Source organism: Macrotis lagotis, chromosome 2 (genome assembly GCF_037893015.1).
Source record: "Macrotis lagotis isolate mMagLag1 chromosome 2, bilby.v1.9.chrom.fasta, whole genome shotgun sequence".
Lineage (NCBI taxonomy): Eukaryota > Metazoa > Chordata > Mammalia > Peramelemorphia > Peramelidae > Macrotis > Macrotis lagotis.
The window spans coordinates 244,208,296-244,234,203 of record NC_133659.1 but is presented as its reverse complement, the minus strand read 5'-3'; the positions used below and the strand labels follow the sequence as shown (position 1 = coordinate 244,234,203).

The 25,908-nt window shown below is 36.2% G+C and overlaps 1 protein-coding gene and 1 long non-coding RNA gene across 6 annotated transcripts in view; one reads left to right on the top strand and one right to left on the bottom strand.

Annotated features, from left to right (window-relative positions):
* LOC141514629 (uncharacterized) overlaps window positions 1-25,908 on the bottom strand; it is a 39,818-nt gene that overhangs the window by 1,306 nt on the left and 12,604 nt on the right. Inside the window, exon 2 of the long non-coding RNA XR_012476072.1 lies at window positions 267-313. This is a non-coding gene — a long non-coding RNA (uncharacterized LOC141514629). The remainder of the gene's footprint in view (window positions 1-266; window positions 314-25,908) is intronic.
* LOC141514628 (uncharacterized) overlaps window positions 1-25,908 on the top strand; it is a 69,896-nt gene that overhangs the window by 32,616 nt on the left and 11,372 nt on the right. For 4 of the 5 annotated variants that reach the window (XM_074225601.1, XM_074225599.1, XM_074225600.1 and 1 more), the window contains 4 exons: window positions 2,211-2,247; window positions 7,813-8,011; window positions 14,912-14,942; window positions 19,968-20,056. In XM_074225601.1, the coding sequence (XP_074081702.1) occupies window positions 2,211-2,247; window positions 7,813-8,011; window positions 14,912-14,942; window positions 19,968-20,056 (356 nt within the window). Of the gene's footprint in view, window positions 1-2,210; window positions 2,248-3,456; window positions 3,494-7,812; window positions 8,012-14,911; window positions 14,943-19,967; window positions 20,057-25,908 lie in introns of those variants that run through there. The other variant, XR_012476071.1, reaches the window with a different exon arrangement.

Sequence of the window (25,908 nt, the reverse complement as noted above, 5' to 3'; positions counted from 1 at the left end):
TTCCACTGTATCTGGGGTCACCTCCAAGCATCCTAATCCATATCTGGCCACTGAAATCAGATGACGCTGGAGGACAAAATGACTTTGTCAAGCCCTCCCTCACTTAAATCTAATTCACTTGCAAGTCATGGCACCTCCTTTCTGATATCATGATCTTGAATGAAAGAAGAGGGGCAGCTAGGTGGCACAGTGGCAGTGGATAGAGCACCGGCCCTAGAGTCAGGAATTCCTGAGTTCAAATCTGGCCTCAGACATTTAATAATTACCTGTGTGGTCTTGGGCAAGCCACTTAACTCCATTGCCTTGCAAAAGCCTAAAAAAAAAAATGAAGGAGGAAATGCTCAATAAATATCTGTTCTATCAGCTTAACTATCAAACAGGTGTACCACACAATATTTTAGTACAGTTTAAAAGAAGAGGCATCACCTTTTGTCTCTGACCCAAGAGTAAGTCAAGTAACTGCTCGGTGCCTCCAGGAAAACCTCTAAATTTGTAGCTCATTTGCAAATTTCTGGTATCATGAAGGACAGGACACAATTGATGGATCAAATGAGAATAGCTTTTTTAATCAAGTACCATATGAGTGTATTGTGATTGTCATCATCATCATCATCATCATCATCATCATCATCATTGTAATAACCTGTACAAATTTTGTGGAAAAGCACATTCAATTCAGTAAACATTAATCAGATGCCTACTTTGTGTGCTAAGAATTGGTCATATAAAAATGAAAAACAATGGTTACTACCCTCCAGAAACTTAAAATTTATGGATGAGACTCATACATACATATACGCAATGTAGAATATGATTAAGTATACAGGAGAAAAATGAAAGGAAGGAAGATGATGAAAGACTTTGTGGAGGAAATGGCAGCTAAACTAGTTTTTGAAGAAAGAAAATGTTTCAGCTAGGAGACTATTGTGGGTATGGAAGAGGGGAAGGAGGAATAGGAACAAAGACCTATAGAATTTAAAAAGACAAGAAAAAACAGGACAATATTAGGAAACAGTGAGTAACTCAATTTGACTAGAACATGGAAAGATAAGTAGTGTGTGAGATAAGGTTGTAAAGATAATTTGAAGACATTATAGGAGGTCTTGGTTATCAGACTAAAAAGCATCCTGGTCACACACATGCTCAACAAGGAACAAAAACTTGAAAGGTAATTCTATACTTGGATAGAAAGTGGACATTTTATCAATAACCTGGATGTTAAATTTTGACTGAAATTTTTACTTTCTGCTTAGATACTTGTTATCCACTGACAAAATAAAAGCAAACAAAAACAAAAATATTTCATATGATGAAAGCTGCTCTCCAAATTCTTTATTTTCTTCTATGACCTTTAGATAAGATCCACTGTTATTATGTGTGATTGCTTAACTCATCTATGCCTTCCTTTCCCATTTCCTTTTCAATATGTTTGTTTCTTTTAATACTTGCACTCAATATTAGAAACACCAACTCATAAAGGAGTGCAATAGGTGAAAACTGAAATAAATGAGGAAACCAAGGTTCAAACTTCCAGGTATATTAATTTATTAAGCAATGTGTGACAATTGCATAAAAATAGGGACAAGTTTTCCTTTACTTAGTACTGAACCCCAAACATAGGAAGAGACAAGTTTTTGTTCATTAAAAACAACTAATCAAATAAAACAATTGATTAAAAGAAAGCAATTAACTGGTTAATAATCAGGTTACAAAATTAAGAAATATGATTTCTAATTGGAGGAAAGATTAGGTTTTTTTCAAACTGGGAAGAGAGAAGAGTGAGTTTCAGTTGGCGTGGAAAAGGGGTAAATGAGTTTCAAGACCTTTCCTTTCCTAGGATTCAGAGATAAATTTCATTCACTTCATTTATGAAATAATAGATGACATTTGCCATCTAGTTTTCATGAATGATTTTCAGAAAAACAAGAAGCTGGAGGATGATGCATGTTGTAACACAGGGTACAGTTCATGAGGAAGAATTCAACTAGTTATCTCTATTCTCACACCAAACCATTTTGTAGCTGGCCTTCACTCCATCTTGTCAGGGGATAATGTGTTATGGTACATGATGATTTGCACCCCTTATCAAGGTTCCTGGTGCTACTTTAAGCCTTTTGATTTCCCAACTACTTATCCAAAAGTTAATTCTTTTTTCACATTGTTTGTTTTCCTGTTTTAGTAATCTGACTTTTTTGTTGTTGTTGTTTTAGAAAACTACAATACCGGAGACATTCCCAAAAGTCAAAGGTAAATAAAGAATGAGAACCAAATGGCAAAATGGTATATTCTACCTTCTGGTCCCCTATCCACATCCTGTTAAAGCCCTCTTGTCATCACAAGGGCCCAGAGCCCTCCCCCTGAGAAGTACAATCTCTGTTCAAAGAAAGTGTCCCAAAGTGTCCAATATCCCACTTAACCCCATTACCTTAAATAAACAAAAAAAAAAATTTTAAATTAATAAATAAATAAATTACTGCTTCATGACTCAATATTCGTGTAGAATTAACACTCCATGGGTGGAGCCTTGTTTTTAAATGACAAAGTCAGGAATCAAAAGAATCACATTAGGCCAGAACAGTGGACTGCATTCAAGAGGGTACAATGCAATGGGGATAAATGTAAAGTTTAGGTATAAACAATTAGCTTTCTAAGTACAAAATGAGAGAGAAGCCTGATGAAGCAGTAATTTATTTATTTATTAATTTAAAATTTTTTTTGTTTATTTAAGGTAATGGGGTTAAGTGACTTGCCCAAGGTCACACAGCTAGGCAATTATTAAGTGTTTAAGGTCAGATTTGAACTCAGGTACTCCTGACTCCAGAGCTGGTGCTCTATCTGCTATACCACCTAGCTGCCCCTATGAAACAGTAATTTAAAGAGGATCTTGAACTTTTAGGGAGATGTGAACTCATTATGAGTCAGTGAAGGGCAGTTGGAACAGCCATACCTAGGCAGATATCAGGTGGAGTACTGTACTCAGTTCTGGGTACCACAGTTTAAGATCACTGATAAGCTGGAAAGCTTCCCTGAAGAGGGCCTTGAGTCCTGCCATATTAGGAGGGGTTGAAGGAATTGGCTGTACTTATCCTTGACAAGAGAAGACAAGAGACCTGTCTTCAAGTATTTGAAGGACACTCATGTGGAGAAGGGACTAGACTTATTCCATTTGAACCTAAAAGACTGAACCAGCAAAAATGGGTAGAAGTTACAAAGAGGGAAATTTATGGAATGGTTCTGACTATCTTTAAGCATGTCTAAAAAAGGGAAGATTTAACTAGATGAGAACTTTTAATTTTGTTCCCAAATGATAAAACTCTATCTTTTCCCCACCCGAAGTTCACTGTACAGAACAATGGTGTGAAGGAAGTATTATTTTAGAGAGAATTACTTCTTTTTTCACATTGTTTGTTTTCCTATTTTAGTAATCTGACTTTTTTGTTGTTGTTGTTGTTTTAGAAAACTACAATACAGGAGACATTCCCAAAAGTCAAAGGTAAATAAAGAATGAGAACCAAATGGCAAAGTACTCTTAAACTAGGGGAGTCATAGGCTGTGAATACAGAGGATAATTACATCTGATTTTAATTTTGATGTTTTTGAATGCCCATTTACTAAGCAGAAATCAAAATATCAATCAACAAACATTTATTAAACACTTATTATCTGTCAGGCATTATCCTAGGAGCTAGAGGTTCAAAGACAAAAATTAAATAGTTTCTGCCCTCAAGATGCATTGTAGAGAGGGAAAATATTTCAGCTTCCCTACCTTTTCAAACTCTAAAAAGGAGTGCTGACAAATAAATTTGTTTGGTTGAGACTGAATCAATGCTGTTTTCCATAGCAATAATCATTTCTTCAGCCACTGTTGCAATCCCAGTTTTTAATAAGATAATAATACTTACAGGGTGAGTCCTGGGGAATGTTCAGAGATTGCTTGCTAGAATTAACAAATATGTGTGTGTGTGTGTGTGTATACATAAATACACACATAATAAGTAACCCTGATTGTTAGAAAGTTTACTTAATATGAGCTGAAATAAGTTATTTCCACGGCCTGATCCTTATTTTGATTTCTGGGGCTACATGAAATAAGTGCTCTCTTCTCTCTCTCTCTCTCTCTCTCTCTCTCTCTCTCTCTCTCTCTCTCTCCCATATGACACCACTTCAAATGATCTTGAAAAAGATAAATTTGGAGATGACCCCAATAATATTAATTTGGAAGTGACCTCTCTGAAGTTGCTCTGAGAATAAATCCTCAGAATAAATCACCTTGGAAAACAACTCTAACAGAGTTGCCTTTGTGGTGCTAGTAGTAGGGCAGGTCCTTTAGCAAAACAAGCTTTGAAATTTTCTTATAGATCATGGCAGGGTATTTCTAGAGTGCCCCGTGGGTTCCTTTTCCAAGATTCCAAAATGACTCCATCAAATCATTTTTCAGTAGAATTCACCCTATTGACCTTGTCCAAGTTGGTCTCTGCATCAACCTTGTTAGATCTATCTGTGGAGCAAGCCCCCTTGAGAACTACATCTATAATGATCCTCAAAGCACTTTTGATTGTTTTTGGCCAAAGGGCAAAAAACTACCAGAACAGATACTATACTTCTTGTTTAGTCATGTCTGACTCTTCATGACCCCATTTAGGGATTTTTTTTTTGGCAAAGATACTGGAGTGTTTTGCCATTTTCTTCTCATTTTAAGATGAACAAACAGGGTTAAATGACTTGCCTAGGGCCACATAGTTAGTAAGTGTCTGAGGCAGATTGAACCCTATGAAGATAATGGGTCTTCTTGATTCTAGGCCCAGTGCTCTGTTCACTGTGTGTCTTAGCTACTCAGATTTTTTTTGGCAAAGCAATGGGGTTAAGTGACTTGATGAAAGTCACACAGCTAGGTAATTATTAATGTCTAAGGTTGAATTTGAACTCAGTTCCTCCTGACTCCAGAGCCAGTGCTCTATCCACTGTGCCACCTAGCTACCCCAGCTACCCAGATATTATACTGTCTTCATAATAAATTCAAAACAGAGCAGAGTTAGGGTGAATTTCTATCTGTGAAATTAGGTTCCATTCCCAAGTCAATTGAATAAAAGGAATCATTATACCAACATATCATTATGGTGATTTAATAACTTGTGATCCAAATTTTGAAGCATTCAGGTCAAAAAAGATTCTCTAAAAGTCACATTTTGCTCCTTGCCAGGGAATAAATAACTTGCCTTTTTCTGGAATTATTCTTAAATGACTGCTAGTTAAATGACCTCTAAGAAATATTTGGTGGTTACTTAAAGCCTGTGGAAGATTCTCCCAACTCAGATTCTCCAAAAGTGCATATTTGCTAGACCAGAATCTTCCTTGGATTATTAAAGTGGGTATGGTCTTGTGATGAATTATTGCCAAAAAGACTCGTCTGATCCTAGGAAAGTAACAGATTCAAGTGATGCCATGTGGCTATTTTGACTGTCTACATCATCTGGAGATATTTATATCTAGATAACCAGGCTATTGGACAAGTACTTCAATGAAGTATTCATCATGAGAACTGAGAGAATAAAAGTGAACCTGAGAATATAGCAACTGTGAAGAAATGCCCCTTACTTTACTATTAGATTATAAACTTCTTGAGGACAGAGTCTGTCTTTTGCCTCTTTTTGTATCCTCAGTGCTAAGCAACAGTGCATAGTAAATAAGTGCTTGATAAATGGTTATTGATTGATGATGACTGCATATGAAGTATATCCTTGAGAAAGGGTGGGAAGTTAGTTATGAGCCAACCTGGCATACTATAAAGAACACTCTCCTTGGAATGAAAAGAACTGAATTCAATTCCTGGCCTTGACACTTAACTATTTGTGACTTTGAGCAAGTTATTTTACCTTTCAGTCTCATTTTCCTCATCTGTAAAATAGGGAAATAATACCAATCCTACTGATCTGCTATGGAAATATAAATTATAATTTGGTATTAAATTGGGTTGTGCCCTTCTATAATTCTGAAAGTTAGTGGGCAGGTCCAAAAAGACTACAGTTTTTGAACTAGGAAAAAAATATGAAGGTAGGCTTAGGTGAATTGGGCAAGAAGAAAAAGGGAAGAGTATCCTGAGACATGATGTCTGATCATGTGGTAATGATGTTTGTCCTTCATTCAAAAAAGACCACAACATCAGAGAAAGTGATGCCATGATAAGTATATAGAGTTGGATTTGAGTGCTAAGTCACCAGCCTCACTTTCTCCTCCAGAGTCATCTGGGTCCAGTGGCCAGATATGGATCAGGAGGACTGGAAAAGACTCTGGGAGGCAATCAGGAGGATTAAGTGACTTGCCCCCAGGGTCACACAGCTAGCATCAAGTGTCTGAGGCCAGATTCGAACTCCTTCCTCCTGACTCCAAGACCAGTTCTTTTTCCACTGGGCCATCTAGCTGTCCTCTGTGGTAGGCATATACCCAAATGTCAGAGAGCTGACAGCAGAATTAGTTATTCTGAGAAATTATTTAGATTGGAGCTATCTTAGGAGAGGCATCTCATTTTCTGTACCACAACAATTCTATATTGTAGTTTGAAAAATCATTAGGAAAAATACCATCTCTCTCCTAGGTGTGCTAAGAGAAATAAAGGGGACTACCTATCTTTAGGCTAGGAGAATCTGGGGAAATAAAGAACCATGGAGGTGTCATAAATGGGCTGATGGCAATAGTGGATAAATAAATTCAGTGATTTAAGGATTCTGGTTAGTAAATATTGAGTTATATCTATAATTATAATTATAATCTTAGAAAAGTGGAAAATCCAAGGTTCAGTCTCCTGGGTCCTGCTTGGTGTGGGGGAAAGGATGGGGAGGAAAAAGTAGCAGCTATAAAATAGCTATAAAACCAGGTCTTTTGTTTCTACTCCTAAACATAAAGCATCACACGAATCTGATAGTTGATTCTTAGGTGGCTCTAATATGACTTTATAAACCAAGGTTCTAATTGTAAGTAATTTGGCATTCCAAGAACACAGCTTCTGGGTACCAAGGCCAGTGAAATATTGTATCAGACATGGTGGTTAATTTTCTTTGGCCAATCAGGCAGAAAGAATATGTACTGGGTGGAGAAAATAATCAGAATAATTTTTATATTTGCATAATTAAATGCTTCTATTTGAGAGAAAGAAGAGGAACCTTAAGATTTGGGCAGAACTTACCTGAATATACATTTAGACATGACCTCTGTAAGGTTTTTATGATGATATGGAGATTGATCCTGGCAGAGATCTGACTTCTGGAAGGCCTTGTTAAAGGTTATTTTCATAGAGTTGTTACGGGAGAGAGTAAAATCTATGGTGACTCTTCCAAGAATGAGTCTGACCAGAGTCATTGGAGGTTGTTTCTGGAGTGCCCAAGAGTCACATTTATTATTGATACATAGTAGTATTTTCTTTTTCTCATTATTCAAGCTTCTCTAGTGCTTAAAATCTTTCCCTGTCCATTGTCACTATTTCACTGTCCTATCAGCTGAAACTTTCCACACAGACCAACACAATAAAATTGATTGACCTCTTCAGAAGGTCAATAAAACTCTGTGGGAATTTTTCTAAACTAATTTCATTGGCTAACAATAGCCAGTCTACTTAATTTCCTTGGTGGAAAGCATTGGACAAGAAGGTTCAATAGATATTGACTAGACCTGAGTCTGTTTTCTCATGTGTAAAATAGTGATAATATCTTCTCTGCCTACCTCACAGAGTTGACTCAAATGAAATATACATATGAAAAGGGCTTTGTAAACCACAAAATATATAAAGTTATTTGACTCAATGTTTTATTCCAACTATAGAGATGGCTCTGAGTGTTCCAAATCGATTCCATGGCTGTTGGTTGATCTGTCAAGAGGGAAAGAACCTGAATGCATTCAAAAAGCTACAGGCTATATACCAACAACAGCTCCTAAAGCAGAGAGAACTGATACCCAGTGAGGAAAATGCTGACCCTAAGATCTGGAAAGAGTCAACTAAGACAACAACCTTAGTTTCAAAGTAAGTGAATATGGCATAATGAAAAGAATATCAAATTTGCATGTAGGAGACTTGAATTCAAATTTCAGCTCTTCCCCTTGTTGGTCAAGTGACCTTGAGTCATATCTTGTCTTCTTGTCTTACCTTCTTTATACAAGAAAGGTACTTGACTGGATATTTCTAATGTCCCTTCCAACTCTCAATGCTATGAGATGCTCTCTGGTTTTTCATGACATGACCTTTCCTTGGATCTCCTCTGGCTACTCTTCAGTCTCTTTTGCTGGGGCATTGTCCAAGACCTGCCTCCTAACTTTGATCTTGTTTCTTTCTTTTTCCCCATACCCATTCTTTCAGTGATTTTATTAGTTCTGAGAGATTCAATTATCTTCTCTGGATCTAGTCTAGTCTCTCTCCTGAGTTCCTGTCCTACATTATCTATTACTTTTTGGACACTTATTTCTTACTCAAACTCAACATAGTCAAAACAGATCATCTTTCCTCTCATAGCCATCCCCTTCTTTTCCAATATCTCTACTGAGGACAGGATCATTCTTTCAGCCATATGGCTTTACATTTCTTGAATTATCTTATATGCCTTCTCTTTCCCTTATTCCCATATCAATTGTCATTTTTGTCACAGCTTCTCCTCAGCTCATCTGCTACATTCCAATAACATGATATCTCTTCTTACTGGAACTATTTTTACAATTTTTTTTATTTTTTAAGGCAATGGAGTTAAGTGACTGAGGTAAGATTTGAACTCAGGTCCTCCTGACTCCAGGGCCAGTGCTCTAACCACTACACCACCAAGCTGCCCTTCCTGGAACTCTTTAGACAGTCTCCTAATTGAAATGGTCTCACTCTCTTCTTCCTAGGTTTTCCCCTTTCCAGTGACTCTACTAAAAGTACTCTAACAGTCATTCTTCCAAAAATCACTCATTAAATATCTCTTTTTTCAATGTACTGTGCTTTGACGTTGGAGTGAAAATGAAGGAAGAAAGCTTTTTAAGCATTTTGGAAGCTCAAACAATTCTGACACCTGCCCCCAACTCTATGACCGTGGAAAATATGGATCCCCTACACAGGTGGTAATTTAAGGAGATTCCTGAAATATTCAGTCTTTGGCTGTGATAACCAATCATTGAGATGAAAATGAAGAATTTCAGTCAATCCCTCAAATGGTTCAAAATATTCAGGTGTTTGACATCATGGAGACATGGATGATGTAGGGTTTAAACTGATAGCATCAGAAAAATTGTGTTCTCCATCTTATGCTTTGTAATGACCTGAGGTGGGGATGGGGCACAAATTCTAGGTTCTCAGAGGCTCGATCAGTGAAAAGCAAGCTCTGTCAGACAGCTTCTTCCAAGCTGGAAAACTTTTTAAAATGGACCTTAGAAGAGTGATAAAACATTGAGTCACTTCACTGACTCTGTCTCAAAGGCTGTCTTCTGAGATCTAGGGCAGCTAGATGGCACAGTGGATAGAGCACTGGCCATGGAGTTAGGAGTACCTGAGTTCAAATGCAGCCTCAGACACTTAATAATTACCTAGCTTTGTGACCTTAGGCAAGTCATTTAATCCCATTGCCTTGCAAATCCCCCTGCCAAAAAAAAAAAAAAAGAAAAGAAAAAAGAAAATGAGACAAACTTTTTGTTGTTGTTGAGAAGGTTTGCAATCTGTGCTGCCTGACATCTCTGGAATTTTTTCCCCTCAATAATTTCCTCTCTTCCCCTTATCTTCAAATTCTCCTTATCCATTGACTCCTTTATCAGCTGCTTATACATATATGCCTAGGTCTTGCTCATACATAAAAAAGCCTTTCCTTAATTACCAAACTTTTAAGCTACTATTTCATTTCTTTTTTTAACCATTCACAGAATTATCTATATTCATTGTATCTACATTTTTACCACATATTCATTTCTCAATCTCTTGAATTATCAATGCCAAAACATTCAATATTTTGAAATAGCAACATGTAAACCATAAACAAGAAATATTTTTCATCTATTTTAACTGAATTTAACAAATAATTACTGAACTCCTACAATGTGCTAGATAGTTGATTAAAACAAAATCCATCCTTACTCTCAAGGAGTAATATTTTATGTTCTAAGGTACTAATGTTCTATATACTAGAATAGTATGGCCTAGGGATAAACTCATACTCCTAGGACTTAGATGACGCTTTTAGTCCAAAGGTTGTCTCAGTTTTATACAATAAAATCACTAAAGACTAACTTATCTTATTCCCTAGTCTGCTCCCATAGATAAGAATTTGAAATTCTGTCAACATCTGCCTGGTGAATATGCCACTGACCTCCTATTCGGACTTAGAGAAGTTCCTTTGAGGCCATGCCAAACCATCCCTATTAGGAATGATCTTGGTAAAGGCTTCAAAGAATTTCACTTAACAATAGAGCTCTCTTGTTTGTCAAGGAACATTTTCCCCCTACTTTGCCAGTATTTCTGACTACTGATCTTTACTACTGAGTCTGCTGCTTCCATACCTGCCCCATGCATTTTTGGAATTTTCATTATGAACCCTGGCTTAATCTACTAGAATCATTGTCCAACCAATAAGTTTCTACTTGAATTGACCAATTCCTGTCCTTTGGCACCATCTACTGGCTGAATTCCATCTACTGAATGAACATCCCGCAAACCTTTAGTTTTGTTTTGAGGCAATAGGAACTTAAAACAATCAGATAGCTATGACTAATTACATCAAGGCTTATGCTAATTTTGACATATTAAATGTAGGTCCTTGAACAGTATGAACACTATGGACAACTGTGAATATTCCCTTTGGGCTACCATAATGGCCTAAAGGAATCCCAGACAGCCTTCCTCACCTCCAAACCCATAGGTACCTCTTAGCCTTTACTGGTAGTTCCCTTGTATTCATTCCAACCAGAATCTTCACTCACTATCATGTACATGTGATACATTAACCTGGTCCTTCTTTACTTGGTTCCCCTAAAAAGCTTTCATTGTGATCACTCATTACTTTTTTTAAAAGTCTTTTAACATTATAATCATTTCTGAATATTCTCTTGTAATAAAGAAAACAATTGAATAGAAACTGAGGGAAACATCATCTGCCAATGTATGTGATCTATATTTTCCTGTCTCCTAACTGAAAGATCATTCTCTAATCTTTGGGAGAAAGTATGTTTATTTGTTTTTTTTAACAATTATTCAGGGGCAGCTAGGTGGTGCAATGGATAGAGTGCTGGCCCTGGAGTCAGGAGTACCTGAGTTCAAATCTGGCCTCAGACACTTAATAATTACCTAGCTGTGTGGCCTTGGGCAAGCCACTTAACCCCATTTGCCTTTCCAAAAAACCTAAAAAAACCCAAACAACCAATTAATTCAATCCAATATCTTTTGAGTGTTCTTTTCATTTTCATGTTTTTTTTTAATTTTCATTTTTAATTTTCATTCTTTTGGTTCTGCATTGTATCAGTTTGTACAAATCTTTCTATGTTGTTCTGACTTCCCCATACTCAGTATTTCTTCCTATATTTCTTTACTTCCTGCATTCCATTAATCCATATGCCACAGTTTGTTCAGTCATTCCCCAATTAATCAATCAATCATTTGGAAGAATCAAACATTCCTCTAAACCACTTGCCTTTAGACTTCTGCTGGGTACAATATGTCCCCTGAGGGAAGGTGGAAAGAGATCAGAGTGGGTGTTTAATATCTGTCCAAAAGCAAAGATTTCTCTCTCTTTCAGCACAAGGCATTTCAACCTCCTGCTACCAGTCCAGTCTCCCAATTGCAATGCCTTCCAACAGCTACTGCATCTATCCCTTGAAGGAAGAGACTTTCTTTCTGTAGGGTAAAAGTTGCTAGTTCTCTCTCCTGCAGTGTAGATTTAACTTTAATGGCATCCTCCATTCAATGAAAAATATTCTCACATTTGGTCATACCCTTCACATTCCACTGATTCTGAACCCCTATAGATCATCCAAACATCATTTTCTAACCCCACTGCTTGATTCCTTATTCCCATCCCCTTCAAATCTCTAATCCCAAAGTTTCAACCAAATAATATCCAATGTTCTCTCTGGAATATCTGTTTCCTAGGCAAAAATCTCCCCTTCATCCTGAGTCTTTCCCTTTCCCTTTCCTTTCATCTACTCACTATTACTGAAACCTGGCTCCTCTCAGATGACACAGCTCCCTTGCCATCCTTTTCAGTACCTGCTTCACCTCCACTCATTCTTTTCCATTCACTGATTAAGGTGGGGAAATTGGAACATTCTGGGCTTCCCATCGCCACTTCCAGGTTCTCTCCCCATCTCCATCATTCAATAACCACTTCTCCTTTGAACTTTATATTTCTTACCCAATAAGAATTCTGGTAACTTTCGTCTACAAACTTCCCCACTCCCATCTCTTCTTTTGCTCAATCTGGTTTACAATTTTTCCCTCCTCTCCAACTCCTGCCCTCATACATGTCTGACTCTCTTAAACACCCTAATCAATGAGTTCCTCAATCTTCTCACTTGCCAAGAGCTACTTCTTTGCCCCATCCCAACCACACACAAAGATGGTCTGTTCTCTTGATCTTATCCTCATCCACCAACGATCCACAATCATCCACCTTCATGTTCAAGAATTCCAAAATTCTCCTTTCCAACCATAATCTTTTGACTTTTCACCTTTACTACCAGGTTCCCTTACAAAGTCCTACTTTTTGTCTACACCGTGATCTTTAATCCCTTGACCCTACAATCCCCCCCCATGTTTATTAGCCATTCTCTTCTCATTTCCCTGTCTTGACCCCTTGGTGAACCATTTCAACTCCACACTGTCCTCCTGTCTTGAATCCCTATTACATTTTGTCAGTTATGCCCTACCAAGCCACAGCCTTGGATCACTTCTCCCATTTGCTGATTTTATTCCTGGGGAAAAAACTCTCATTTTATTCTTCCACTGCCAATAACTATCATCCTATTTGTCTTCTGCCTTTTATAACTAAATTCCTTGAAGCCATCTGCAATAGTGCCTATGCTTTCTTTTTTCCCCATTCTTCTTTAACACCTTACAATCTAGTTTCCTAACCCATCACTCCACTGAAAGTGTTCTCTTCAAAGTCACTGATGATCTCTTTATGCCAAATCAAAGAGCCTTTCCTCAGTCTTCATTCTCCTTGTCCTCGCTGCAACTTTTGACAATGTTGATCATATTCTTCTTCTTGATACTCTCTTCTCTTTAGGTTTTTAGGATACTAGTTTTTCCAGTTTCTCCTATCTACTGCTTCTCAGTCTTTTTTGCTGGATCCTCATTCAGTATCTAATAATGTTTTGTCCAAAGCCCTCTTTCCTCTCTATACTACTTCATTTGGTAATCTGATCAGCTCCCATGAATTTAATTACTATATTTATGCTAAGGATTCATAAATCCTGACTATCCTATCCCAGACTCTCTGCTGACCTCCAAACTCATATCTCCAACTTGAGTTTTAGACATTATAGACTGTGATTAAGACACTATAATCTATGATTAAGAACTCATTATCTTTCCTCCAAATTCTTCCCCCTCCTACTTTCCCAATTACCGTAGAAGACAACACTCTCTTCCCAGTCTCTCAGGCTCACCTGAGGAGTCATCCTAGATTTCTCACTATCTCTAAACACCAACATCCCCTCCCCCCAATATCCAATCTATTGTCTGTCAATTTCACCTTTGCAACATCTCTTGAATTTGCTCCCTTCTCTTCTCTAATATTGTTAGCACTCTAGGGCATCATTCCTTCATACCTAGATTATTGTAATAGTTTGCTGGTGAATCTGCCTACCTCAAGAGTCTCTCCATTCCAATACATTCTCCATTCTGCTACCAAATACCTTATTCTAGACTATAAAATTCTTGAAGGCAGATACAGTGTCTTAACTACTTTCTTTGTTTCTTCCTCCAATGTTTCTGTTTAGCATATATGCTTCTTGATAGTCTGGCCCTTTCCTGCCTTGGCATTAACCCTAGCTCTTCTAGTCTCATGTATTCTATAGTCCAACTATACAAATCTATTTGATGCTCTTTGCAAATGATTCTTTATCTTTCATATCTGTGTTTTTGCATTGACTGTCACTCATCTTGGAATGACTCCCTCCTCATGTTTAGTCACCATCTTCCATCTACCTTGCTTTAAAGGGTGGTACTGCTCTAATCCATAATCAGAAAATGTATTTTTGAGGAGATGCCCAGAGACATATAGCTGCTAATAGGTGATGGAAATTCAGTTTTTCTGTCCTCTACTATAAGACTCTTAAATTTATGTATATTGGAATGCCTTAAATGAGATATTCTTGCTTCTTTTTTCTACCTCCACCCCTCAAGGATCAGAGCTTCTAGCCTGCTGGTCCATCATCATCTCACCCATATACTTCATATCCTCGGCCTTAACCTCTGACCCGGCTCCATGGAGACAGACAGTGGTAACCTCAGGGACTAGAAGAGTAGAGATAGGATTAGTACCAAGATTTGAAAACAGAAATACCAGCTGTTCTCTAATCCTCCATGTTTCAATCCTACTGATATTAGTTTCCACCTTACTTCAATTTTGTACATGGATCTCAAAATTAATTCAATCTACAGAAGTGAGGAAGTACTTTTCCAGTCCTCTAATTCCTAGACACAAGAAACCAAAGATAAAACAAGATCCTATCCTTATCCTCAAGAATTTTACAATCTAATAGGACATGGTATAATAGTAAGAGCATTAGATTCTGTGCTAGGGAAGGACTTGAAATACAAAAATAATGGTATAACTATGAGAAAACCACTTCTCTCTGGTCTCTTCCTTACAGGGTTAGATTTGGTGATCTCTAAGTTTCATTCTAATTCCAAATCTCATGCTTGGCTAAAAGAAATGAAAAATCTAATAGGTTCTCTCCTATCTTTTAGTGAGGAGATCATTGGAGCAGTAAGTGAAAATGTAAGTAACACCCTCTTACCTTATTTAACATATATCTAACCAAGTTAAGAAATACTGATGAGATATAGTAGGCATTATGGGATAATGTTAATCTTCCCATCTGGAGGGGATAGACTCTAAAGACAAACCCAGGAACATTTACTTTTGAGGGGCATTTTGATCCTTTTTGATTACCTCAAGGAGAAAGCCTAACCTTAATCATTTTGTGCTTAATTAGTTTTTTTTTCTTTTTCTTTTTATGTTTTTGCAAGGCAAATAGGGTTAAGTGGCTTGCTAGGTAATTATTAAGTGTCTGAGACCGGATTTGAACCCAGGTACTCCTGACTCCAAGGCCGGTGCTTTATCCACTACACCACCTAGCCGCCCCGCTTAATTAGTTTTAACATTTGTTTTTAAAAAAAACCCTTTTTACACACATCAATAGTAACTACAAATATTTCTGATCTTGAGATTTTATATAAGACTTTAAGATTAACAAAACAAATTGCATATATTATTTCATTTGATTCATACAACAACAGTATTGAAAGGTAATATAAATATTATCCTCACTATACAGATGGGGAAGCTGAGTCTTAGAGAGGCTAAGAGACATTTCCAGGATCACACAGTTAGATTGAACATTCACATTGATATATATATCCACACATAGTATATGTATGACGTATATACTTACAAACATGTGTTTTTATATGTATCTATCTATATATAAATCTAAATCTATATGAGAGTATGTATGTGTATATTATATGTGTGTATATACATGCATGTGCACATACACATTTAGTAAAATATTAAATGAAATAGTACTATGTCCCTTTTTTTCTGGAAGAGAATGGAAAGAGTTCTAAAAATTTGGAATCAAAGTACCAGATTTCACTCTGTGACTGACACTTAATAATGATGATTTGCTGAAGTCAGTCTATTTTCTTGCCTCTAAATAGAGAAAATAATAATTCTGCTTATATACTGCCTTCCACAGTTTAGATCTTTAAATATAAAGACCTATAGAGATATATTATATTATCATTATTAGATCCTAATACCACTTCTTTTTCTTATTTATCAATTAATTTTCCTAGTAATTGAGAAATGTGTAGCCTTGGGATAAAAAGGAAGAATGGTGTCTGTGTTTTGTGTGTGTGTGTGTTTTAAAGAGTAATTAGAAGAAGCTAGAACAGCACTAGAGGGCAGCAGAATGCAATTCAAGAAACAAAATCTAAAATTGAGCATCCTAATGGGAAGATTTTTTTTTTTATGGACTTTGTATAGCCTATAGGTCTATATAAAGGCCTACAAAGTATCTATGAAGATGGTTGCCTGACTGCGACTTTTTTTATAAATATTTTATTTTTGAGTTTTACAATTTTTCCCCTAATTTTACTTCCCTCCTCCCACCCTGCCACAGAAGGCAATTTGCCAGAATTTACATTGTTTCCATAGTATACATTGATCCAAATTGAATATGATGAGAGAGAAATCTTATCCTTAAGGAAGAAACATAAAGTATAATAGATAGCAAGATCAGACAATAAGATATCAGTTTTTTCTGACTGTGACTCTAATCTTATCCTTTTTAATTGCTAATAAATCATTGTAATAATCCCTGTGCCCTCATGCCCATATTCAGCACATTGCAAAGTTCTCATGTGAACCACAAACACACACACACATACACACACACATATATATATATATATATATACATATATATATATACACACATATGTATCCTAGAGTGAAGTTAGGAGATCTTGGTTTATATCCCAACTTTATCTTTGTTCCCTTGCTGTTAGGTTCATATTCTTCTTTTGAGTCTCAGTTGCCTCATATCTAAAATAAGGGGTTTGGTCATGTCATTAGATGAAACCTCAGGTTCATTCCAGTTCTAAAATCCTATAATTAACGTGTGTGGCTTGATGTATTTGAGTGAAAGTTGCAGAGTAAGGCCCAAGAAAGAGTCAACCTTTAAAAGAAACACCAATATTTCTGTGAACATAAAAAATTTTTATTTCTTTGTTGAATTTTAATTCTTTTCCAGTAGACTTAAAAATTTCTTGACTAAGTCCCATTTTTAAAAAGTGATCATTCATTCATTCAACAACATTCATGTGCTAGGCACTATCTTAGACTGTGGGTCTATGCAAATACAAAATGCTTTTTACTTTTTATTGGAGATTAATAAATGAACATAGATAAATAAATACAAAATATATACATTCTACTGTTAAACATTTTTAGCAGCTATACCAAAAGAATAGTGAAGAAAAGAATGCCTAGATCTCTGGAATTAGGGTAATATTACATATTAAGGTCTCACTCTGAGTAGAGTACTATGATAGACTGGAGGAGACAAAAAGCTAGCTAAAATTCTGTGCCTGAATGAAGAAGAAAGATTATCACTCTTTGCAGCTGATATGAGGGTACTTAGAGAATCCTAGAGAACAAACAAAAAAATTAGTGAAAATAATTAACTTCAGCAAAATTGTAGGATAACTAACAAAGTCCAGCAGCAAGAAATAAAGAAATTCCATTTTAAAAATTATATATATATATATACTTGGGAGGCTATCTGCCAAGACAAACCCAGGACAATATGAACACAGCTACGAAACACTTTTCACACAAATAAAGTCAGATCTAAACAACTGGAAAAATTTTCAATTGATCATGGTTAGACCAAGCCAATATAATAAAGATGATAATTTTGCCTAAATTATAATCTTCCAGGTTATGCCAATAAAACCAACAAAAGTTATTTTATAGAGATAGAAAAAATAAGAAAATCCATCTGGAAGAATAAAAGGTTAAAAATATCAAGAGAATTAAGGAAAACAAGTGTGAGGAAACATGGCTTAGCTGTATCAGATCTCAAACTGTTTTATTAACCAGTAATAATTAAAACTTTATACTGGCTAATAAATAGAGTGGTAGATCAGTAGAATAGACTAGGTACTCAAGACACAGTGGTAAATGATCATAGTAATTTGGTGTTTGGCCAAAAGACCCCAGATTTTGGGACAAGAACTCACTATTTGACAATAACTGCTGGGAAAACTGGAAAACAGTATAAGCAGAAGCTATTTTATACCTTATACTAAGGTAAGGTCAAGATGTATATAAGATTGAAACATAAAGGATAATACCATAAGCAAATTAGAAGAGCAAAGAATAATTTACCTACCATGGAGAAGGGAGGAATTTATGATCAAATAAGACAGATAGCATTATGAGATAATGATACTTTTGATTACATTAAATTAAAAAGGGGTTACACAAATTAGATCAATGCAACCAAGAGTAGAAGTAAAGCAGAAAGCTGGGAAACAATTTTTACAGTAAGCGTCCCTGATAAAGATTTCATTTCTCAAATGTAAGGAGAACTGAGTCAAATTTATAAGAAAATGGTCATTCCACAATTAATAAATGATCAAAAGATATGAATGGGTAGTTTTCAGATGAAAATATGAAAGCTTTCTATAATCATATGGACAATTGATTAGAGAAATACAAATTAAAAAACTAATATGACAAAAAAGAAAATGATAAATGTTGGAGGAATTGTAGGAAAATTAGGACACTAATTAACTGCTGGTGGAGTTGTGAACTGAGAGCAATTTGAAACTATGACCAAGGACTTTAGAACTGTACATAACTTCTGATCCAGTACTACTAGGTCTGTATCCCAAAGAGATTTTGTTAAAAAGGTCAAAGCATGTATTTGTAGGAGAATAGAAGCTATTTTTGTGGTGGCAATGAATTAGAAATTGAGGGGATGCTCATCAATTGGGGAATGGCAGAATAAATTGTGATATATTGTGCTTTAAGAAATGACAAACAGGCTGATTTCAGGGAAAAAATCTGGAAAGACCTACACAAACTGATGCAAAGTGAAGTGAAGAGAACCAGATTAACATTGCACACAGTATATCAATATTGTATGATGATTAACTGTGAATGAATTAGCTATTCTCACCAATAATATGATTTGACAATTCCAAAAACTCATGATGAAAAATACTTTTCACATCTAGAGAACTGAGGAATCTAAATTCAAATTGAAACATACTAGTTTTGCTTTATTTTTTCATTTCTTTTCTTTTTGGTCCGTTTATTCTTTTTTTTTTAAGGTTTTGCAAGGTAAATGGGGTTAAGTAGCTTGCCCAAGGCCACACAGCTAGGTAATTATTAAGTGTCTAAGACCGGATTTGAACCCAGGTACTCTTGACTCCAGGGCTGGTGCTTTATCCACTACACCACCTAGCTGCCCCTTGGTCTGTTTATTCTTTTACAACACAACTAATATGGAAATATGTTTTCCATGATTGCAAATATATAACCTATATCAAATTGCTTATTGTCTTTAAGAAGTGGGGAGGCAAAGGAAAGGGGAAGAAAATTTGGAACACCAAATGGTTTTTAAAAATAAATATTAAAAATTAAATATCATTAACTCTTTAATACTGAAATTTTTTCCCCCTTTCATCCCAGTGCTGAATATTTTGTGCCAAATGTGAACCAAAATAAGAATTTCACAAGGGATCAATTATAGTTGCAATTTATATTAGTTTCTTCCTAACCACCCTATAAATTAACCCAAAACAACTAAATAACAAATAAAACTTGCAGAAAATATTTATTTTTCTACATAAATTGTTCTCACATTGAAAGAATTAAAAAAACCTAAAATCCTGTGCCTTCCCTCAAGAAGTTTAGCATCTAACAATTTATATTTAAATTTTTCAATGGGGATTGCATTGATGCAGTCCAAGAGATGTCATTATAGCTTGAGAATGAACCTTGACAGAAAATATCTGATGGGACATATCCAATATAATGGATTGGCTCAGGCTCCATTATAGGAGCTCTTAAACTAGATAACAGTTATTCACAACCCTCGGATTTCTCAGTGGTTTTTTTTTTGACTCTATTAAGAAGAGAAATAGTCCTTAGTTCTCTTGTACTTCAATATGAAGATACACAAGACATTAGTACATTATGTGTAACATAAATATTTTTGTCTAGCTTCCTTCTGCAGAGAAGAAGAGGAGTTTGTCAGCACATGATTTGGTGAGATTTGGTCCCAGGACCCTAGTGGGGGCCAGGATAGCAAGGTGAGTGGATTTATAGCAATATAATCATAATGGAGAAATATTCTACAACAGTTCCCACAGCTCTGGACAAATTTCCACATGAAAATTATGCTTACTACAAATTTCTCCCACTTTGCATTCCTCCTATTTTGTCAGTTCTCTTCTTTTTCATTCATTCATTTTATTGTGGATGTGTTGAGTTTTGGGGGGGTGAAGCATTTTGGTTTGAATATGTAGCATATGAACTCTCCCTTAGACATGAACCTAGAAAACTACCCCAAGTTCAGAACATTCTATAAGTCAATACCCTCCCAAAACCATAGCTTGTTAGGACCCCCTAATATATGTTGTTTTATGAATCAGCCAGAAGACATATTAGTTCAAAGAAAAAGCCATGAATAATATAGCAAAATAAAATGATGAGAAAAAATCCTCCCATTCAAACATGATATATAAAACTCAAAATAAAGCTTTCTAAACAAAACGTCCTTCCAAATATCTAATATATTTATTAAAAAATTTTTATTTTTAATTTAATAGCATTTCCATAATATAGAATAATTTAAAAGATCTAAATCTATAACATTTACTATCCCTTTTAAATATATAATAAATTTAGCATGTAGATTTCTTTTTTCTTTTTTCCTTTTTACTTCCTCTACTCCACCTCTGCCCCATAGACATAAATATATATGTTTGAATGTGCATGTAAAGTCTTTCTATACATACTTCAATTTAACATTCTTTCCTTACATTCAGAAAGCTTCTTGATTTATATGGTCTTTATAATTAATAAGTCAAAATGACTTATTCACTCAAAGTTGTGCTTAAAACAATATTGCTGTTACTGTATATAATATTCTCTTGGTTTTGCTCATTTTTTTCTTCATTGTTTTATGCAAGTCTTTCCTTGTTTTTCTAGAATCATTGAATTCATCATTTCCTAGAGCATATATCACAATCATATACATAAAGTATAAGAGATAGCAAAATTTTTTAAATTAAAGGTAATAGCTTTGGTCTTTGTTCAAACTCAATAATTCTTTCTCTGGATACAGATGGTATTCTCCATTGCAGACATCCCAAAATTGTGCCTGATTGTTGCACTGATGGAATGAGCAAGTCCATTAAGGCTGATCATTACCCCCATGGTGCTGTTAGGGTGTATGATGTTCTTCTGGTTCTGCTCATCTCACTCAGCATCAGTTCATCTCATATGAATTTTAAGCAAATATCCTTTTAAATTCTTATTATCCCATACACCCATCCTTTCATCCCCCTCTTCCTGACCATCTTCCTGACCAATATTTCTAGGACTCCACCTTGGCAAACTACAAAAGAGTGGGGTTCAGGTGTTGTGAAATGCCCACCCTCCATCCTCCTCATAACTTTCTTGTTTTATGCATAAAAATGGACATCAACTACATGGAGCCAGCTCAAAAGGGTTGGCAAACTTTTTACCACTTCCTCCAACATCAAAGTCATTGTTTTAGTTGCTTACTATTATTTTGTGCTATATTTTGTCCAACATAAAAGTTCTGGACTCTCCCATACTTAATTAAATTTATATATCTGGCTCTAATAATTTCTTCTGTTTTCCAATAAATACAATTCCCCCACCCTTCCAAGTTATGAGAGATATTCATCACAATTTTTTTAAATATATGAATTTTTATATTGGTATACATGAATTTTATTGTATTGTAATACTATGAGATGTATGCCCATTAATCATCAAATGACTATATAATTCTCCCCATGATTTTTAGTTAATTATTATCCAAGAATCAAGTATCATTATTCTAAAGAAGGATGATCAAGTGTTATTATAAATGAGGAAATCGAAGCTTAGCAGAGTCAAACAACTTCCCAAAGTTCACATAGCTAATATATATGGGAAAAAGATCTTCAGACTTCAGGTTCAGGGCTCTTTCCACTATGAAATGTTAAATTTATAAAAAAGCAACACAGTGGCTAGCACAACAGGATGGGAAGAGATTACTATTATAGATGTGATCGTTTTACTTCTACTGGTGTCATAAATTCAGCTAAGGTGGTTAGGGGATCATTTAACTATCTCCCCACTTAAATGGGCTTTATGGCAGGCATATAATTGGCTAACTTTTCATCTGCATATTTGACATTTTTTTTTTAGTTTTTGCAAGACAGTGGGGTTAAGTGGCTTGTCCAAGGCCACACAGCTAGGTAACTATTAAGTGTCTGAGACCGGATTTGAACCCAGGTACTCCTGACTCCAGGGCCAGTGCTTTATCCACTGTGCCACCTAGCTGCCCTCTCTGAGCCATTTCTGATGAGCATGAAGGCTAACTCATTCCCCATCACCTTCCCCCCATTCCAACTCCACTGCAAAAGCTTTTTCTTGACTCTTTTATATGAAATCTTACTTAGCCCATTCTTCCTCTCCTTTCCCTTCCTCACAGTACTTTCCTTTATCACCCATCAACTCCATTATATTCAACTACCTCCTGTGCCTTGTCAGTATATGATCCTTCTAACTGCTCTTATAGATGAGAAGGTTCATATGAGTTATCAGTATCTTCTTCCCATGCAGTAATATAAACAGTTTAACATCATTAAGTTCCTCAAGGCCTTCTTTTTCACCCCCTTTGTGCTTCACCTGAGTCCTGTACTTGGAGATCAAACTTTCTGTTTAGCTCCAGTCATTTCAATAGGAAAGTTTGAAAGTCCCCTGTTTCATTGAAAGTCCATCTTTTCCCCTGAAAGAGGATATTCAATTTCACTAGATAGTTGATTCTTGGTTGTAATCCAAGATCTTTTGCCTTCCAGAATATCATATTCCAAGTCCTACAAGCCCTTAATGTAGATGCTGCCAGATTCTGTGCAATCCTGACTATAGAGCCAACTATAGGTAGTTGAAGTGTTTTTTCTGGCAGCTTTTAGTATTTTCTCTTTGACTTGGGAGTTTTGGAATTTGGCTATAATATTCCTGGGAGTTTTTCTTTTGGGATCTCTTTCAGGAGGTGATTAGTGAATTCCCTCAATTTCTATTTTACCCTCTGCTTCTAGGAGCTCAGGGCAATTTTGCTGTATTATTACTTGAAAAATGAATTCTAGGGTCTTTTCCTGGTCATGACTTCAAGTAGCCCAAATAATTTTTAAATTATCTCCTCTGGATATGTTTCCAAGGTCAGTTATTTTTCCATTGAGATATTTCACATTTCCTTCTAATGTTTAGTTCTTTTAATATTGTTTTATTGTTTCTTTTTTAAAATTCTAACATTTTTATTTGTTTTCCAATTATATACAATAGTAATATGTACCTATCATTTTTGTAAGGTTTTGAATTTTACAATTCCCCCCTTCCCTCCCCCCCTCCCCACAGAAGGCTGTCTGATAGTTTCAACACTGTTTCTATGGTATACATTGATGTAAATTGAATGTGTTATAAGAGTAAACATAAACTGCCCCCCCAAGAAGATGAGAAACCTCACAAATAGAGAGAGAGAGAGAGAGAGAGAGAGAGAGAGAGAGAGAGAGAGGAAAATAAATTGTACTTCAGTCTGTGTTCAGATTTCAATGGCTCTGTTTCTGGGGTGAATTGCTTTCTTTATCATAAGTCCACCAGAGAAGTTGCTTCAATATTTTTCCCACAGTTGCTATTACTAGCTGTACCTCCACTCTATTTCTCCCCACTCTCATTTGTTCTGTTCTCTCTCTCCTTTCATCCTGGACCTATGCAAAAGTGTGTTGAATCTGAGTACCCTCTCCCTTGATCTTCCCTCTCTTCTATCACCTATTCCCCCCTTCCCTCCCCCCATTCCTCCTCATCCCATTCCTTTCCTCCCATCCTTCTCCAGGGCAAGACAGATTTCCTCACCCTATTAAGTGTGTATGTCATTTCCTCTCTGAGCCATTTCCAATGAGAATGAAGGCTCACTCATTCCCCCTTTCCTTCCCTCCCTCCACTCGATTGAAAAAGCTTTTTCTTGACTTTTATGTGAAATCTCTCAGCTTCTTCTTCATCTCCTTTTCTTTCCTCCCAGTACTTTCCCCCATCACCCATTGACTCCATCCCTTTACCACATCATACCATTATATTCTGCTCCTTCCTATGTCCTGTCTATATATGCTCCTAAAAGCTCTTATAAATGAAAAAGTTCATATGAGTTATCAATATCTTCTTCCCGTGGAGGAATACAAACAGTTCAACATCATCAAGTTCCTCATAGCTTATTCCCTTTCTTCTACTCCTTCTATGGTTCACCAGAGTCCTGTACTTGGAGATCAAACTTTCTGTTCAGCTCTGATCATCTCATTAGGAAAGTTTGAAAGTCCCCTGTTTCATTGAAAGTCCATCTTTTCCCCTGAAAGAGGATGCTCATTTTTGCTGGGTAGCTGATTCTCAATTGTAAACCAAGATCTTTTGCCTACAGGAATATCATATTCCAATCCCTACAAGCCCTTAATGTAGATGCTGCCAGATCTTGTGTAATCCTGACTATGGAGACTTGGTAGTTGAATTATTTGTTTCTGGCAGCTTTTAGAATTTTCTCTTTGATTTGGGAGTTTTGGAATTTGGCTATAATATTCCTGGGAGTTTTTCTTTTGGGATCTCTTTCAGGAGGTGATTAGTGAATTCCCTCAATTTCTATTTTACCCTCTGCTTCTAGGATCTCAGGGCAATTTTGCTGTATTATTTCTTGAAAATTGAAGTCTAGGCTTTTCTCCTGATTGTGGCTTTCAGATAGCCCAATAATTTTTAAATTATTTCTTATGGATCTGTTTTTGGGGTCGGTTGTTTTTCCAATGAGATATTTCGCCTTTTCTTCTAATTTTTGGCTTTTTTGGAAGTTTTATTTCTTCCTGATTTCTTGCAAAGTCATTAGCTTCCTTTAGTTCCATTCTGCATTTGAAAGAGTTATTTTCTTCAGAGAGCTTTTTTAATCTCCTTTGCCAGCTGGCCAATTCTGCTTTTTCTCCTCATTTGCCTTTTGTTTTGCTTTTTTCCATTAGGCCTAAACTGGTTTTTAACATATTATTTTCTTTAGTATTTTTTTGTATATCTTTCACCAAGCTGTTGATTTGGTTTTCATGATTTTTCTGCATCGCTCTCATTTTTTCCTCCTAATTTTTCCTCCATCTCCCTTAATTGCTTTTCAAAGTCTTTTTTTGAGCTCATCCATAGTCTGAGCCAATTTTCTATTTCTCTTGGAGGTTTTGGATAGAGAAGCTTCAATTTTGTCATCTTCTGAGTGTGTATTTTTATCCTCCATGGGATGAAAGTAATTTTCTATGGCCAGATTCTTCTTTTTCTGTTGTTTACTCATTTCCTCAGCCCAAGACTAAAATTTAAAGTACTTCCAAGGCTTTAGGTTTTTTGGGGGCAGACACCCCACTGGAACCTTTATTCCTCCAAGGTCTTATGCTCTCTTGCCTATGCTTTGATTATATAGATGCCCTCCCCTACTTCCCTCTGCCCTGGGGCTATAAGGAGGATCCTGCTATCTTAGTATGGAAGCCCAAACTGCAACATGGATCTGAGTGCAAAAAGAAGAGTCCTACCCTGAGGGAGAGCAGAGAAATCTCTGCAGACTTCCCTTACTGTCTCTGGAGGTGCAGGCTGCTTTCTCCAAATTCTCACTGCAGGTTCTGCAGTTTGTGCTCCCTCACTCCACACTCATTCTGGTGTAGCAGAGTTCTCTCCCGTCCCCTTCAAGCTTTTGCCGGTGATCTCTGGGCTGGGCTGGGCTGCTCTGCGCTGCAGTCTTGGCTTTTTTTCCCAACCTCCAGTCCTAATGAAACACACCTTTCCTGCAGAACTTCTAAGTTATCTTGGACTGGGAAAATGTATCACTCAGTCTTTCTGTGGGTTCTGCCCCTCTAAATTTTGG